Source organism: Heterodontus francisci, chromosome 24 (genome assembly GCF_036365525.1).
Source record: "Heterodontus francisci isolate sHetFra1 chromosome 24, sHetFra1.hap1, whole genome shotgun sequence".
Classification (NCBI taxonomy): Eukaryota; Metazoa; Chordata; class Chondrichthyes; order Heterodontiformes; family Heterodontidae; genus Heterodontus; species Heterodontus francisci.
In genome coordinates, this window is record NC_090394.1 from 26,297,047 (window position 1) to 26,315,327 (window position 18,281).

At 42.2% G+C, this 18,281-nt stretch overlaps 1 protein-coding gene across 1 annotated transcript in view; it reads right to left on the reverse strand.

Moving 5' to 3' along the window:
• LOC137383255 (myosin-16-like) overlaps positions 1-18,281 on the reverse strand; it is a 96,691-nt gene that overhangs the window by 59,152 nt on the left and 19,258 nt on the right. The window contains exons 6-11 of the mRNA XM_068055783.1: positions 15,075-15,167; positions 10,579-10,642; positions 10,339-10,437; positions 4,384-4,487; positions 2,386-2,524; positions 1,054-1,172 (exon numbers count right to left, since the gene is read on the reverse strand). Coding sequence (XP_067911884.1) covers positions 1,054-1,172; positions 2,386-2,524; positions 4,384-4,487; positions 10,339-10,437; positions 10,579-10,642; positions 15,075-15,167 — 618 coding nt within the window. The remainder of the gene's footprint in view (positions 1-1,053; positions 1,173-2,385; positions 2,525-4,383; positions 4,488-10,338; positions 10,438-10,578; positions 10,643-15,074; positions 15,168-18,281) is intronic.

The window sequence follows — 18,281 nt, forward strand, 5'->3', positions numbered from 1 at the left end:
AATGCCAGACCAGTACCCAATTATGACATCTGAGCTCAATCTGCATATTTAAACGGGCTGCTGATGGCTTGGGATAAACACACTCGCCCATCTGCAATTTCAGCTTGCAGTCAGCCAGATCGGCGCGGGAAAGGAGTAGATTAATCCCGCCTACTCTTCCCTGCTCCTGCCACCGCCACTCCACCCCCCAACCCGGTTTCTGCCACGTTGTGGGGGGTGGGGGGAGTTAAAATTGAGCCCAGTGTGTATTTCTTGATTTATGCTCAGTTTGGATTCAATTAGCTGGGGTGGCAATAAGGTCACACAATTGGTTTCAATGTCCCTGGGCTTGAAAAGGGATAAAGGAGCTTGGTTCCTTGTCTTGTCTGTTGTTCAGTCAGGTGAGGGCAGGATCAGTCGGACTACCAGCTGGCAAGTTGAGAAGAAAAAGTGGGTTTCTCATCTTTGCAATCCTTTGGGGCCGGAGCATTTTAAATCCCAGGAAAACGATGGCCTTTTAATTCTTTCGAATGATCAGAGAAATACTCTGAACTGACTGTGTGGTTTCCCCACAGGCTTTCATGCAACCGAACACTGTAGATCAAAAGGTCCCAGGTTTGATTCCCAGCCTATCCTGAGTTACTTGATTTCTACGAGGGGTGATACAATTTGGCAACACTTTTGGGTGAAGAAGGGGAAAGCTATGGTTCCTGCTCCTGGTTGATATCCCATGACCTCTGGTGGAAAATGGACACGTGTAGACTTCGGGTGAGGACAGGCCAGGCTTGTCTCCTACACACCCTATGGTCAAGTACTTTGCCTGCACTTATAGCCTTGGCTCACACAGGAAGAACGGAGACTTTAGTGAGGTACTGGACAGCACTTGGTGCCTGTAAACTCTATTTCAACAGGAGTTAAACCCTTTGGAGAGGAAGAAGTAGAAAAGTTGGCAATAAGTAAACAAAATGCAGGTGGAAGTTGACTGCTGTTAGTTTCATATTATTTTTGTTGTATAGATTTTCTACATAGCAAAAGAGATTGAATATAAAGATGAAATTAGATATAAATGCTTACTTGATCCATATTCTGGCTCTTCTGCACAAACTCATTCCCAACCTTTACTCTTGGCCTGGTGATGCCCTTCTGCAACTCGCCCGAATTGAGAGACATCAAGTGGGAGACCTTGTCAGCCACTGGAAACAGGAGAAGTGGGAATGATAACTCCATGATAAAGAGTTGTAAAGAATAGAAACAGTAGAGCTTTATTTGCACAATCGAATTGTCAACAGTTTATAATTCTATATTTAACCTAGTTTGATACCTCATCTTCATGTTCTGACCAATAAAATAAGTCCCAACTATGGTATGTTCACACATTGCTGTTTGCCATGTAGCTTCATGACATGCTTGAAGCAACAACCATGTGTCCAATGACAAGAACTTCTACTAGCAGGTAACAATTCATTCAGAACTGGCACTGTATAGATAACATCTCAGCTGTGCATGCCAACAAACTATCATATAAACTGATTAGGTTGAAGAGACGCTGGGGTAAATTTGACTTTGGGCCAATGTGTAAAATTGGCAATATTGAATCAGTAGCCCGTTTTACATCTCACTCCATTTTCATTTCCAGTGACTTCAATGGAAATAAAAATAGGGAAGCATGTAAAACAGGCTAGCAATTCACTATCACCTGCTTTACACAACTGCCCAAAGTCAAAATTATCCCCATTGTTTGAAAGGATAATTTATTTTTTTATTTTTATTTTTATTTAGAGATACAGCACAGAAACAGGACCTTCGGCCCACCGAGTCTGTGCCGACCATCAACCACCCATTTATACTAATCCTACACTAATTCCATATTCCTACCACATCCCCACCTATCCCTATATTTCCCTACCACCTACCTATACTAGGGACAATTTATAATGGCCAATTTACCTATCAACCTGCATGTCTTTGGCTGTGGGAGGAAACCGGAGTACCCGGAGGAAACCCACGCAGACACAGGGAGAACTTGCAAACTTCACAGGTAGTACCCAGAATTGAACCCGGGTCGCTGGAGCTGTGAGGCTGCGGTGCTAACCACTGCGCCACTGTGCCGCCCATAATGTACCATGAAAATGTATTTTATCCAGATTTATTTATAAGTTACTTATAGCACAGATCTGTTAACCATTGCCTCTTTTGGGAAGTGACAAGACTAATAGGTTATGCCGTCTGGACATTACATTTTTTGATGGCGTTGGCAAGGTAGAGGGCACTTGACCTGGTGGGAAGCTACTGCTAATATCACTATTCAGTTGGTTACGATAATTCACCCTTTAGTTTCTCCATTTGATGCTTCCTCCAATACACTATGTGTGATTGGAAAACTGAAACTGAAACTAGGAAATGTACCTTCAGGGGTGTCGACTTCTGCCTGTTCTTCTCTTGGTTTCTGCTTGAACTTCATGTTACCAAAATGCATAATGGCCCCAGTCAGTTTGTAGATACTAAGTTTTTCATCAGCAGTGAAGCCCAGTACATCAAAGGCAACCTAGTGATCAAACAATCATTGTAGTTTTACTTGATTCTTTAATATGTTGTTTAATTTTGAAAGAAAAAAGAGCCTCAAAACAAATAGCAATTCTGATCCCAAAAACATGAGTAGTAGATGGCCCTTCAGAAATATTAGAGCTAATATCGGAGCTAAAGTGAATCATACTTTGCCAAGTTAAAATGGACTTGTGTTATGGATTATTAACTATAGCATCTGACCCAGTTTACTCTGTGGACCGCACTAAAGTTGCAGGGCAGGGCTCCCGCTGGACTCTTTGCCAACAAGAGGAAGCCTGCCACACAGTATAGTAAAATATGGCACTGCTGCACTGAGACATCCTCTGCAGCATTGGAAAAGGAAGGAATATTCCTCAACGGGGAAGTAGAGCCCCAAGGACTGCAGTACTGATTTGACTGAAGGCCTTAGAATGTGCCAAGACCTCACAGTGGGCCGAGCCTTCTCAGATCAGTATGGATAGCCCAGGCCTAGGCCCCCACCAATGACTTAGAGGGTTGTTGCCATCACCCAGAAACTACTGCTGTTTGTCTCCTGCCGGTCCTTGTGGTTGGCGAAGGCAGTGGCAATGAGCAGGGAAATCAGACAGTTTCCCAGGCCTCACCTGCCTGCAGGTATTTACATGCAGCAGGCAATGCAGGGGCAGCCAATGGCTTTCCTGGCTGGGATGAAGGAAAGAAAATTTGAGGTTGGGCACTTAAGGCACTTGAGGCCTCTTTGCCTTATTTCCTGTGTTGTCCACCACTACCCAGTTAATTTGGGATGGGAATGAGGAGGAAGATTGAACTAGCTCAAATATCAATCTTGATTAGTATTCAAATTATGTTCTTCCCCAATCAGAATATAACTAAACGTGGAAAATTTAACAGTTTTTTAATCCATCGCAATACAAGATTAAATGTAAGTGAATTAGACTAGAGAGCAGTAGAAACATCTTCACACAGAGCATTGTAAGGGTTACTGGTTAAGGCAGAAACTATGTCACCATTCAAGGTTAGGTTGGTTCAGGGGATGAAGGGATATAGAAACAGAACGGGTAAATGTCATTTGGTTTGTTTGTTTGTTTGCGTGGAGGGTAAACACTGACATGGACTTATGAGCCAAATGACCTGTTTCTGTGTTGTGACATCTATGTAACTGTTAAGTTAAATAATCTGTCTAGCCTTTTAGCATCTTACAGATTTACATGATGTTTTCTCTCTGACGTCTTGTTTCTTTCAACAGAAAGTGGAGGTTCAGTTCTCTGAATTGAATACATGGTTCTTTTCATTGTAAGTGCAATGGGATGTTTCGTATGTTAGAGGCACTATATAAATGCATTGTTGTTGTAACACGGGGTCTTTTTCTTCCATTCACTACTGTTGGCAATAAATGACTGCAGAAGTATAAAATGGAAACTACCTATTTAAAACATTGATAAAATAGTGTACATAAGGATCAGTGTGCTTAAAATAGTGTACATAAGGATCAGTGTGCTTAAAATAGTGTACATAAGGATCAATGTGCTTAAAATAGTGTACTGAAGGTTTTCATCCCCTTAGAACTACATTAAATTGTCTTTTGAAAATCCAAGTCAAATATATTTTCTGGGCTGCCCTTGTTCACAAGTGTAGTTACTGCATCAACAAAAGTCATCAACAGGTGGAACTTGTTGCTTCTAAAATGCTGAATGCTCCTAATGACCTCTTATTTTTGGATGAACATTAATAGCATCCCTGTGAAATGGTTTTGAGTATTTTCTCCAATTAATAACAATTAATTTGAGGTAATGTTTTCCACTAGGAGGAATTGTTAGTGCATGCAATTGCTGTATATTTTAATTTAATATTAAAAGTACATACATCAGTGAGTTCCAACTCTTCACCGTCATCCATGTTGTCTACGTTGACAACACCCTGACACACCCAGAAGTATTGGTTAGGATCAGGCACCAATAACAGCCCGTCTGATGAGGAAAACAAAAACAACTGATTTGTTACACCAATCCCTCATCCCCATTACCATCTCCTCTAATTTTACAGTGAATACTTAGGGACCAGATTTAGATCTCTAACTGATGAAGAAGAGAAGAACACTTGCATTTATACAGCACCTTTCACAACTCAGGATGTCCCAAAGAACTTTGCAGTCTTTGTAGCCAAGTAAATATTTTTGAAGTGTAGTCACTGTTGTAATGTGGGAAGCATAGCAGCCAATTTGTACACAGGTCTTACAAACAACAATGTAATAATGACCAGATAATCTACTTTAGTAATATTGATTGAGGGCTAATTTTTGACAAGGACATGAGGAGCTCCCTTGCTGTTTTTCCACAGAGCCATGGGATCTATTACATCCCCTTGAGAGAGCAGATAGGGCCTCAGTTTAACATCTCATCCAGAAAGTGGCACCTCTGACAGTGCAGTGCTCTCTCTGCACTGCACTGGAATATCAACCTAGATTCTGTGCACAGGTTTCTGGAGTGAGATTTGAATCTACAACCTTCTAACTCAGAGATGAGAGTGCTACCCACCAAGCCACTTCTGAAACAGGATGGGAAAGGCTGTGGTCACTGTTAATGGATTTGTACTAACCAGCAACAGGAAGTACATGAGTAGCAATGCCAGCCTAATAGTTATACCAATTATCCTTCAACCAAGTTATGATCAACCTGCATGATTGACTGGCTAGAGCTCCGCTAGACTATTGTGTCTAATTCTGAGCACTCCACTTTTAGAAATGATATCAAGGCCTTGCAGAAGTTGCAGAGGAGATTTACTGGAATGGTACCAGGAAGGAAGGATTTCAGTTATCTGCAGAGAATAGCAAATCTGGGATTGTTCTCCTTAGAGTAGAAAAGAATAAGAAGAAATTCGATAGAGGTGTTCAAAATTATGAACAATTTTGATAGAACAGACAGGAAGAAACTGTTTCCACTCGCAGGAGGTCACCGATCTAAGGTAATTGGCAAAAAAGCTGGGGTGGTGGTGGTGGTTGGGGGAGGGAATTCAAAAGTGAATGGGATCTCTACTTAAAAAGGAAAAATTTACTGTACTATGGAAAATGAGTAGGGGAGCTAGTTGGGAGCTCATTCAGAGAACCAGCAAAGGTAGGTGGGCCAAATGGCCTCCATCTGTGCTGTAGAATTCTATGATAATATAAAATGGGATTCCAGTTGATAAAACTCATTCTGAAAAGTTGTCAATAGAGACATTATTGGAATTGTGCACAATCATTTGGCTTGTGGGTGCTTCCCTCATTTATTAGTCACCAGGCCTGACAAATGTTTGTAGTATTCGAAAATATAGGGCTGTATTTTGTTCTCCCCCAGACATCGGGATCCGTGGTGGCGGGGGTGGAGGGGCCTGAAGATGGTTCCGGATGAGACCCGCTACGGACCACAACACCAAGAGGGCCTGCCCGATCCTCTCGGCAGCGGCAAGGTTCTGAGGCGGCCCCCCCTACATCCCCCGCCACTGGGCAACAGGACCACAATTTAAATATTCAAATAAATAAAGTTAATAAATTTAAATAGACTTACCTGCGATCTTGAGGGCCCACCATGACCTTCAGTGTGGCCGCTGGCATTCCTGCGCTTGCAGATCCCCGTCTGGGGAAATGCGGTGCCACACTGGTGGGGAGGGGCGAAGAGGTATGTTTGTCAATGCAGGGGGGCAGGGAATGGGGTCAAATATACGTAATGGGTGTAGGGGATGGTGGGAAGGGTTGAACCTTAAACTTTCTGCAGTTTGTGGGGGGGGGGGCAAAGGTCAGATGTAAAAGGTAAGTATTTTTGGTGGGTGGGGTGGGGGGGGGGGAAGGGCAAATAGCTATTGTAATTGCTATGGGGGGAGTGGGAAAGGGGCATGAGAAATTTATTTATTTAATTTTGGGTGGTAGGTCTTTAAAAATTTAAAAATGGCGGCAGCACCTGCACACAGGCAGATGATGCCATTGCCAAGGACGGACAGCCTGCTCCCTCCACAAGATTGGGGGAGGGGGTTGCTGGCTGCCTCGGCTATTTAAATGAGCCCCCGCGCTTGAGATTGCGGCAGCTCTTTGGCGTGCAGTCTGCATGGCCAGGCCGCCATCTTTTGAGCTCGCCACCGTGATCAGCGCTAAGCTCTTAAAATCCAGCCCGTAGTATTCGTAAATCTTAATAACACATCAACTATATTCTTCATGGTAAAATGTCAAAACTTTCTACCCCGGTTTGGAACAAAATTGAACATTTTTGAGAACAAATGCGAATTAGAGAAACATTCAGATTCATTTTGTTCTAATCTGGCCATGGATGTATGGTGTTGCATGAGGAATTATAAGAATACATTTCTCTAACTGCATGTCACTGATAATTTATATTTCTACCTATCCTGTAACATTTTCAGGACAAATGAGTTACATGAAGCAGACGACTATCCTTTTTCTAGGTTTGCACAATAGCTAAAATTTAAAAAATATTTTCGCCAAGACATTTTATACTTGTATTATGTCGTTCATTTTCAATTTTCTTCGTTATAATAAAGAGACATTTTATCTTTTGTACATTTATGGATCACCAATCAAAATAATGAATAAGAGCTCCTTTGGCTATAGCCAGTTCATACAATATAGTCTCGTTAGAAGGAGTGACATGATACACCCATAATAATGCTTATTTCACTTTTCTCAAGCAATCGTATATAAATCATAAAAATTTTGTTCATTTGGCTGTGGAGTGCTTTCTGGTAATTGCATAGCACCAAATTCAAAAGATTCATTTTATTCCCAGAGTCACACAGCTCCTGCTAGATAGCATATCAAGGGAAATAAGCTGACATTTTCGTGCTGCTACGGCAAAAAAGTGTGGTTTATACGTGGCAGAGCACATCAACAAGGGGTTAACTATCATGAGGATGTGGAAGGAGGCTCTGAAGAAGGTGCTCAATTTAAAAAATAACATGAAGATAGGGCAAGAATGTAATGAAGTACGGATACAGAGATGGAGTTAAATAATAGTTGTTTTCGATATGTACAATGAGCACTGTACTCAGAGAAAAATGAATGATTTAACTTAGAAATCAATCTGTTCAATATAGGGATGAATGTAGATATAAAATAAAGTTTAAATGGTAATTACTACAGGTACATATTAAAAAATTGCTGTACTGAGAGAAAAATTAATGAATTTCAAAGTCCCAAATCATCTTGTCATAAGCCACATTGCTCTTTTATTTAAAGGCAAAACTTGCACATAATGGGTGGGCAGAGAGTGGACTGCATTCCCTCCATCAGGACAACTGCGGAATTAATAAGGAGGCTGCAAAGGTGCTGGGCCTGATGAGGTTGGGTAGCACTTGCACCATTGGTATGTGCTATATTAATCATAGAACCTAATATTTGCACCATATGGTAGATCAATGTACCCATACTTAGAGATTGTGTCTAATAAGTAGTGTAATGATATTACAATCCCCAAATGTTTGAGTGTGCTTATTACTCATAATGGCCCGTCTGTTCTCTTCCCAGAGCAAGGAGCCAAATGCTCTGGGGCAAGCAGCCAAAGAGGAACAGTCAGCAGAACATGAATCACTACACTTGCGCAAACACAAGCAGACACACATACACAGACACCTTGTGACAAATAGATAACATGAAGAATCACATGGCGAAACAGCGGGCATTGCAATTAGGGAACTAATGGAAATGGGGAGGGGAGGGTGGTCAATGAGATGTGATCAGATGTAGGTCAAAGATCCAGCATCCTGCCTGCTCCATCTAATTTGTGTCAGGATGCAGATCTTAATGAACCTCATTTCCAATTCATGGGCAACCTGGAACAGTCACTTAGCTTTGTAATCCCCACACACGCAGCAGTTGCAGGTGAATTCAGTCATGAGCATTTTCAGTTAGCTTGGTAAAGACTTACTGATACCAAGAGGGAAGCATTCAGAAAAATTCTAGCTATTCTTTTGGTTATGGGCAGACATATCACTAGAAATAGTGACATACGTGTAAAAATAAGAGCAACCTAGCTGACATTCATGTCAGCTAAACCAAGTAGCATTGAGCAAGTGACTGCAGGTGTGCTTCCCAAAGGAATAAACCCACAGCAACTCCAGTAAATGTGATTCACTGAATTGATGTGTATTCATCAGAGGAAGTCAAGATAAATAATGAGCCTTTGTCCTAATGTCTTCTTTGACTCAATATCAATTTTTGTCTGATTACACCCCTGTGAAGTGCCTTGGGATAATTTACAATGTTAAAGGCAATTTAGAAAGGCTAGCTGCTGTTGTTCCACAACTCCTGCAGCTCACTAGTTAGTTGAAAAGCCGTGCAGCACTCATATTTCCACAGATTGGGGAACGCTTAGGAATGGGACACAACGCCGAAAGTTCACAATTCAAATGTACCAATGAAAAACATTGAACAAATCTCATATATACTCAAGCAGCAATTGAATTCAAACAAAATAAAATTATTCTATTATATATACATATCTTGAGGTATGACATTCTTTTATTGTGCAAAGAAGAAAGTATCAGTTGTCCACATGCCTGTGTATGTATTTTGTTTACCTCACTATGGATTGTTTTATTTGTGACTATAAACACAAAATGTTGAATAACAATGTTAATTTTAGATGTCTCAGCAACTTAAAATTAAGTGTATTTGCTTCATAACTCAGAGATTGCTAGATTAAGTCTCATGAAAGACTCAGACGTAAATCAAACAGCCACCAGTGTGATCTGTTGTGTCAGGAAGTTAGAAAGATTTAAGTTAGATAAGTTGACACTCTGGAGGGAATTTTATGCTCTCCCCTGCAGCAGGTTTGGAGGGAGGGAGAGCATAAAATCGGGTGGGATGGTAGTGGGAATTCCTGCCACCATCTCGCCTCTGCCAAAATTTAGCCCGGGGCAAGGCCTGTGAATGGCCTTCCTGCCCCGCCCCCAATTGAGGCCCTTAACTGGGCAATTAAAAGGTACTTAGTACCTGAACGAGGGACCTGGCAACAGGAAGGGGGCAGCCCACTGAGGGCCATCCTCCCTTCACTTCTTGCCAACCCCCACCAGCAAACCCCAACCCGCAAGACCCCTCCTGCGCTGACCTACCTGAGGCCTAGTTCCAGCGATGCTCCTCAGCCTCCAGTAGATACAACTGCAGCATCAGCCACCGCCTCCGCAGTGGCGCTGTAGCTGCCAGCCTCTGATTGGCCGGCAGCTTTGCAAGGACGGGATGTCTGGAGGGGTCCTTGATCCCATGGAAGTCCCCGCCACTGTCCACTGAAGTGCCTGATTGGCACTAAATTCGGCGTGTCTTCTGTATAAGAGGCAACGCGAGGATCTCGGCATCGGTTTCTCCGGATGTCGAGACCCCCACCACCAGGATAAAATTCCCCCCCATCTCTCTTGCTTGGCTCCAGTTAATGAATCATGATACAATATTAATAATGTTAACAGATTTACCCAGCTTTGACTGCAAATCACTCGACTAAAAGAGACAAATAGATGAGTGTTAATATAATATAATGGATGTGGTAGCTAACCTGGATTTTTACCTTAAAACTCATGAAGTAGAAACCCTTTCCCTGACCATTTGGGTCTTATAGTGTACTCAGTGGGGAAGGGGGAGAGGTTGGAAAATTGCTGATTGTTCATTGGTATACTTGGGAAGCAGATTAAATGGCTATTGGTGGGCAGAGGGGATGTCTAATCACAATGATTTCACCATGATAACTATGTGGGACAGTCTTGATTGCCTAGATGGTCTATTCCTACCGGGTCATTTCTGTACATTTGTTAGTAAACTATGCTTATTGACCATAACACACATACCTAATAAAGATGGGATCTTTCCTGACAGGATCTGGTAGAAGATGTGGTAGCCTCTCTCTGCTGCTTGTTGTGAGATCACACGAGACTTCTCCAGCAAATCTAAATGAACAGATACGTAGCGAATGTGAAAGTTAAACATTTCAGTGTTCAAATTGGTGGAGATAAACCTTATCTGATTATATTTCTTTAACTATCAATTGCAGTATCAAATTAAAATATTATTAAAAACCATATGCTTACAGCTCTCAATATCAGCACCAGCCAGTTTACCAGATGGACCAAAGTGAATTCGGATGAATTTACCCTTGAGAGAATTAGAAAACAAAATTACATTGAATTTAGTTACTGACTACCATTAACAGTAAACTTTAGTCCTAAATAGGTAATGACACACACACAAAAGCACAGGTCTGATTTGATATAATAGCTTTTGTTACGACCAGGTGAGAAAGGTGTCTAGGGGTCCCTCTCAGCCTTCACCTGGTCTTATCATAAAAGGGTTTAATTGTGAAACACAGTGTTTTTAGCTCCCCTTGGTGAATCCTTGTTCACCACTTTCCAATTATAAGGCAAAGAAACCAGTACAAACAGGCTTTCTTAGGTTTAAAGAAGAAAAGTTGAAATTTATTAAACTTAAACTCTAACTCGGTTGACACCTATGGATATACAACGTGCCCACGCTAGCATGCATACGCAATACACACATGCAAATAGAGACAGAAAAGAGCAGAAGAAAAATAAAGTTGAAAAGTTTGAGGCAATATCTGAAGAGTTGCTGTTACGGTTCTTCGAGCTCACTGTAGAGTCCTTGATTGTAGGTAGATCTTGCTTTTCGTTGGGGCCCAGTATTCTTCTTAAACCTTGTTCGCTGTAAGAGACATTTCTCTCTTGGGGTTCATATGTCTTCAGTGGATTCAGAGGCTTGTGAGAAAGAGATGGGAGCAGACAGGAGAGATCTTCTCAGTCCATCAGCAAACAGACATTCTCTCTGAGTTCAAACTGTTTGTACAATTCAGAAAAACCGAGGTTGCCAAACAGGTTAGTCATGTGACTACCTGGTCTGACCACGTCTTGGATTGTATCACCTTAGCAGTCTCTGGAATGCTCCTCTTACGCACAATCCCTGGTGATCAAGGTCCATTGTGTGTTGAATGAGTCAGGGAATGGTCCTTTGACCTTCCAATCACCATCTGTTAATATGCAAATGTCTTTTGCAGCCACAGCTGATCTGTTTAACAAGTCCTTTCTTCACTCCAGTAACAGTTTAAAATTAATGTCCATGACAAAATTAATATGCCTCATTCTTGACAGGTGGGGGCCTAGCATGACACTTTCAATAAATTTTCCACCACCAACACATTAGTTAGTGATCCTTCCAACTGTAGAGGCTATCAGCCTATGCATCTCTGAAGGACATAACCAGCTGGCATTGACCCATGAGATGGAAAAGGCTTCATCAAGACCCCGCTTACTTCCACTGACTATATCAGTCCAAAGTAGAAGTGAATGTCTCTGTGAAGAACGAAGGATAGTGCGTGGCAAATTAATCCAACTAGAAGATCACAGATTTCAGTCCCAGTGCTGTTTGTTATTAAAATCCACTCATCTCAGTTTTCATACTTCTCAGCAAATTCACCAGAGACAGCACCACAAGGAACAAAACCTTATGGTGGGGTCAATAACAAGGAATACATTGATACAGCCATTTAATCCCACTTAGATTACATGCCTGGCTGTGATCATCATTGAGATGATCATGCTCCAGATTTCACCCTTCAACCCCATTATTTGCTGAGATCATTGGATGGCAAGGAATCTCAGAGGGCAAATACTCAGAACATAAAAGGAAAATGCTGACACTGTGTGACCAAGTAGCATATCTGTTATGTAACTCTGGTCTAATCGCTTTACTTGCGGGGAGCAAAAAACTGCAGATGCTGGAAAACTGAAAAAAAAAGCTGAAAATACTGAGCAAGCCAGGCAGCATCTGAAGAGAAGGAGAAGTCAGTCAGTTGAGGTTTCAGGTATAAGATCCTTAGGAGCGGCTGAGTTTTTCCAGCTTTTTCTGCCGTGTTCTGGTTCTGAGTGACATGTGATCCATCCCATCATCTTTTGATCAGGCAAAAAAGGTGGAATCCTAGAATGATGCATTATAAGAAGGAGGCCATTTGGCCCATTGAGCCTGCGCCAGTTTTTTGAAAGAGCCATGTAATTAGTTTCACTCCCCCTGCCCTTTCCCATAGCTCTGCAAATTTTTCTTTTCAATTATTTATTCTATTGCCTATTGAAAGTTACTATTGAATGTGTTTCCACTGCCCTTTCATTCAGTGTATTCCAGGTCATAACGACATGCTGCAGAATCAATTTCTCCTCATTGTTCCTCTGGTTCTTTTGCGAATTAATTGAAATCTCTGGTTACTGACCCTTTTGCCACCAGAAAAAGTTTCCCCTTATTTACTCTATCAAAACTGCTCATAATTTTGAACACTTCTGTTAAGTATATGGAATAAAGTGTCCACGCAACCGGATTTATTTCTGATGTTGGGGAAGAAACAATATAGACTTTCTTTTATTCATTCAGGGCATTTGGGCGTCACTGTCAAGGCCAGCATTTATTGCCTATCCCTAAACGCCCTTGAGAAGATGGTGATAGGCTTCCTTCTTGAGTACAACTGAGTGGCTTGCTAGGCCATTTCAGAGGCCATCTAAGAGTCAACTACATTGCTCTGGGATTGGAGAACATATAGGCCAGACCTGGTAAGAATGGCAGATTTCCTTCCCTAAAGCAGTGTTGTTCAATAGGATTTCGATGCTCACCAAACTTTTGGCGAGCAGGTAACCATATTCACCACACGATACAAAATATATGCAATATTAATAAAACAAATGCACAATCTTTTGAAAATAGGTTTGAGATTTTAAACCATCAATCGAAACTGATACACTCACTGTCAGCACCAGGAGGGCAGCTTCAAGAGGGTTTTGAAATCCAACTATTCTGCATAGCAAACCTGCTGCATACGCTCCCAAAGGGTGGTGACAATCTGTTAACTGAAATGCACTCTTTCTGACAGTTTATTTCAAAAAACAAATTTCTTCAAGAGTAAACTGTCTCTATGTTATCAGAATTTATAGAAAAGTGGACTTGGAGAGGGAAGAGAATGGACAAATCTCTATGTATTAGCTTCTGCAGTCTGACTCTTGCCTTCCTTACACTCTGTCACCTACCATTTCTGAAGACAGCATCCGGACATTTAATGGACCTTTGGCTCATGGCCAAACTCTTGTAATCTCTCCTTTTACGCCAATAGCATCCTATTCCTTTCAATCGCTCATTTCAACAGATTTATTAAAATGAAGGCTTGAACATATTTGGATGTTGCTGCACTGTCCCTGCTTGCCAAAATTGCATATTTCCACCTTCACGGACAGCCATGTAGCGCTGTCCGTCACTTACGCACCTCAACTGTTTTGCAAAAACTGCCAATTACCAGTTAAACAAAACTAAGCTCTTCAGTTAGCATTCCCTGTGTCACTAGATTCCCCAAGAAAATTTTGAGAGCAATTGGAGCACTTTCCTTCAGAAGGCCAGCCCTGTTTTCACAGAGCGGTCTCACAGATCTAAATGTATCATCATGAGAGGCATCCAGAGAGAACAAGAGCAAAGGAGGTGACATACAGAGAGATACAGCACTGAAACAGGCCCTTCGGCCCACCGAGTCTGTGCCGACCAACAACCACCCATTTATACTAATCCTACATTAATCCCATATTCCCTACCACATCTCCACCATTCTACCACCTACCTACACTAGGGCCTACAATGGCCAATTTACCTATCAATCTGCAAGTCTTTGGCACATGAGAGGAAACCGGAGCACCCAGAGGAAACCCACGCGGTCACAGGGAGAACTTGCAAACTCCACACAGGCAGTACCCAGAACCGAACCCGGGTCGCTGGAGCTGTGAGGCTGCGGTGCTAACCACTGCACCACCGTTTTTTTTGTTTCTTTGAGCAAGTGGCCCTTCAGCTTCCAAATCACTAGAAACCTGACAACTGAACTATATTCTGAAAAACATAGTCACGTTCTAACCGAAATGTGATTCCTGTCGAACAGCAACATGGTTGATTCTTCCTTGCTCAATTAGGGACAGATGACAAATAACGGTCTAGCGAGTGACACTCATAACCCCCCCGCCCCACCACCCCCCCACCCCCCGCAACCGCTGCAACTTTAACACAACTCAGCATTATGTGGCTGTAAAATGAACAGCATCAATTTGCCACATCTCTCTGGGCAATTTGCCACATATGGTGAGTGGCGAGCTTATTGGACAACATTGCCCTAAAGGACATTAATGAACCAGATAGGTTTTTACGACAATCCAGTAGTAACATGGGGTCACCATTACTGATACTAGCTTTTTATTCCAAATTTTTATTTAATTATTTGAATTTAAACGCCCCAGTTGCTATGGTGGGATTTGAACTCATGTCTCCACATCATTAGCCCAGGCCTCTGGATTATTAGTTCAGTAAAATAACCACTATGCTACTTTACCCTTACCACTAACCTACTGTACCATATAGACCTGAGCAAATATTATTCATAAGTTTGAAAGCAGTTGATGGTTAACTGGTCTCAAAATAGATGACAAAAAGTTGAATTATTTAACAGCATGATCCCTTATTTAATAAAACTTGCACAAAAGGAGAGGAAAAAAGAAAGGCTTACAAAACGTGACGAGTTGTTGTTCCGGGTTGTTTTGGCATTACCAAAAGCTTCTAGCACAGGGTTAGCCTGGATGATTTGATCTTCCAGGGATCCCTTTGCAAAGAAAAAGAGAAAGAGAAACTGAAACTTAAGACATCAGTTCAACACCTTTTTCCTACATGAAGAATTTTTCAAATTAAATTTCAGAAAAGTGTAGGCACTGAACTCATTCAAGAAGTAACATCATAAAGAATATAATATTAAAACCCAACCCTGCCTTGATAGGTTAAAACACATTCTTGGTGAATAATAACGATTAGTCCTAAATTTACTTTGCAATTTTTGGATTGATGTAGCTATGAATGGTAACTTGTCTGTTAATGTAACTGTTATATATAATAATGTTACAATGTAGGCATGTTCAGCATTTATTGTCCATCCCTCATTACCCTGAGTAGACTTCCCTGAACAGACGTTTGGTACAACTGTGTGGTGGGATTTGGAACCAAATTCTCTAATTTACTATAATAAAATAAAAACAAGAAGTGCTGGAATCACTCAGCAGGTCTGGCAGCATCTGTAGAAAGAGAAGCAGAGTTAACGTTTCGGGTCAGTGACCCTTCTTCGGAACTGACAAATATTAGAAATGTCATAGATTATAAGCAAGTGAGGTGGGGGTGGGGCAAGAGATAACAAAGGAGGTCTAGATTGGACCAGGCCACATAGCTGACCAAAAGGTCACGGAGCAAAGGCAAACAATATGTTAATGGTGTGTTGAAAGACAAAGCATTAGTACAGATTAGGTGTAAATACACTGAATATTGAACAGCAGCAAGTGCAAACCTGAAAAAAAAAGTGGGTAAGCAAACTGAACAAACTAAGATGAAATGAAATAAATGCAAAAAAAAGATTGTAAAAAATGTAAAAAAGAATGTAAAAAAAAGGAAGAAAAAATAACTAAAAATGAAAGTAAAATGGGGGGCTGTCATGCTCTGAAATTATTGAACTCAATGTTCAGTCCGGCAGGCTGTAGTGTGCCTAATCGGTAGATGAGATGCTGTTCCTCGAGCTTGCGTTGATGTTCACTGGAACACTGCAGCAATCCCAGGACAGAGATGTGGGCATGAGAGCAGGGGGGAGTGTTGAAATGGCAAGCAACCGGAAGCTCAGGGTCCTGCTTGCGGACTGAGCGGAGATGTTCCGCAAAGCAGTCACCCAGTCTGCGCTTGGTCTCCCCAATGTAGAGGAGACCACACTGTGAGCAGCGAATACAGTATACTACATTGAAAGAAGTACAAGTAAATCGCTGCTTCACCTGAAAGGAGTGTTTGGGGCCTGGGATAGTGAGGAGAGAGGAGGTAAATGGACAGGTATTACACCTCCTGCGATTGCAGGGGAAGGTGCCCTGGGATGGGGACGAGGTGGTGGGGGTAATGGAGGAGTGGACCAGGGTGTCGCGGAGGGAACGATCCCTTCGGAATGCTGACAGGGGAAGGGAGGGGAAGATGCGACTGGTAGTGGCATCACGCTGGAGGTGGCGAAAATTGTGGAGGATGATCTTTTGGATATGGAGGCTGGTGGGATGAAAAGTGAGGACAAGGGGAACCCTGTCATGGTTCTGGGAGGGGAAGGGGTGAGGGTAGAGGTGCGGGGAATGGGTCGGACACGGTTGAGGGCCCTGTCAACCACAGTGGGGGGAAATCCTCGGTTGAGGAAAAAGGAGGTCATATCAGAAGCACCGTCATGGAAGGTAGCATCATCAGAGCAGATGCGTCGGAGACGGAGAAACTGGGAGAATGGAATGGAGTCGTCACAGGAGGTAGGATGTGAAGAAGTGTAGTCGAGGTAGCTGTGGGAGTCGGTGGGCTTATAATGGATGTTGGTAGACAACCTATCCCCAAAGGTGGAGACAGAGAAGTCGAGGAAGGGAAGGGAAGTGTCAGAGATGGACCATGTAAAGGTGAGAGAAGGGTGGAAATTGGAAGCAAAGTTGATAAAGTTTTCTAGTTCGGGGCGGGAGCAGGAAATGGCACCGATACAGTCATCAATGTACCGGAAAAAGAGTTGGGGGAGGGGGCCTGAGTAGGACTGGAACAAAGAATGCTCGACATATCCCACAAAAAGACAGGCATAACTAGGACCCATGCGGGTACCCATAGCGACACCTTTTACTTGAAGGAAGTGCGTGGAGTTGAAGGAGAAGTTGTTCAATGTGAGAACAAGTTCAGCCAGGTGGAGGAGGGTGGTGGTGGATGGGGACTGGTTGGGCCTCTGTTCCAGGAAGAAGCGGAGAGCCCTCAAACCATCCTGGTGGGGGATGGAGGTGTAGAGCGATTGGACGTCCATAGTGAAGAGGAGGCGGTTGGGACCAGGAAACTGGAAATTGTCAAAATGACGTAGGGCGTCAGAAGAGTCACGGATGTAGGTGGGAAGAGACTGGACCAGCGGAGAAAAGATAGAGTCTAGATAGGAAGAAATAAGTTCAGTGGGGCAGGAGCAGGCTGACACAATGGGTCTGCCGGGACAGTCCCGTTTGTGGATTTTGGGAAGGAGGTTAGTCCAGACCACTGGTTTACTATAATAAAAGCAAAATACTGCGGATGCTGGAAATCTGAAATAAAAACAAGAAATGCTGGAATCACTCAGCAGGTCTGGCAGCATCTGTGGAAAGAGAAGCAGAGTTAACGTTTCGGGTCAGTGACCCTTCTTCAGAACTGGTTTACTAGTTCAGTAATCTAGCCACTACACCACTGTACCAATCATTGTCCTCAAAGTATAGCAAATCCTTTAACATGTAGTTAGCTGATACTAAATTTTGATTCAATTTACATGATTTATTTACATTCATATACAATCAGATTTAACATAAAGATTTTTGTGAATGAAATATGATGGACTTTGCTGATGTCATAACTTGTTCAGATGATTAACCATCTCAGTTTCATTAACAAAGCTTGGTCGATATTTCAATTGAAATATTGGACTTTGAAAGAATTAAGTATGAGTAACAAAAACTGGTGTAGAGTGAAGTTTGCTATCAGAATGTTCTGGAAAATAACACACATTTGATTAGAAAGCTTACGAGGATAAAGTTTAAAAGTAAAGAACATAGAAACATCTTTGTATTGCCTTGTCTAGTGTAGTTCAAGAGAATCTAAAGGACATGGCTTTTGCACCTCAAAAGATTTTACACTGCTGTTTGGGAGATTACTTAAACTCAGGTAAAAT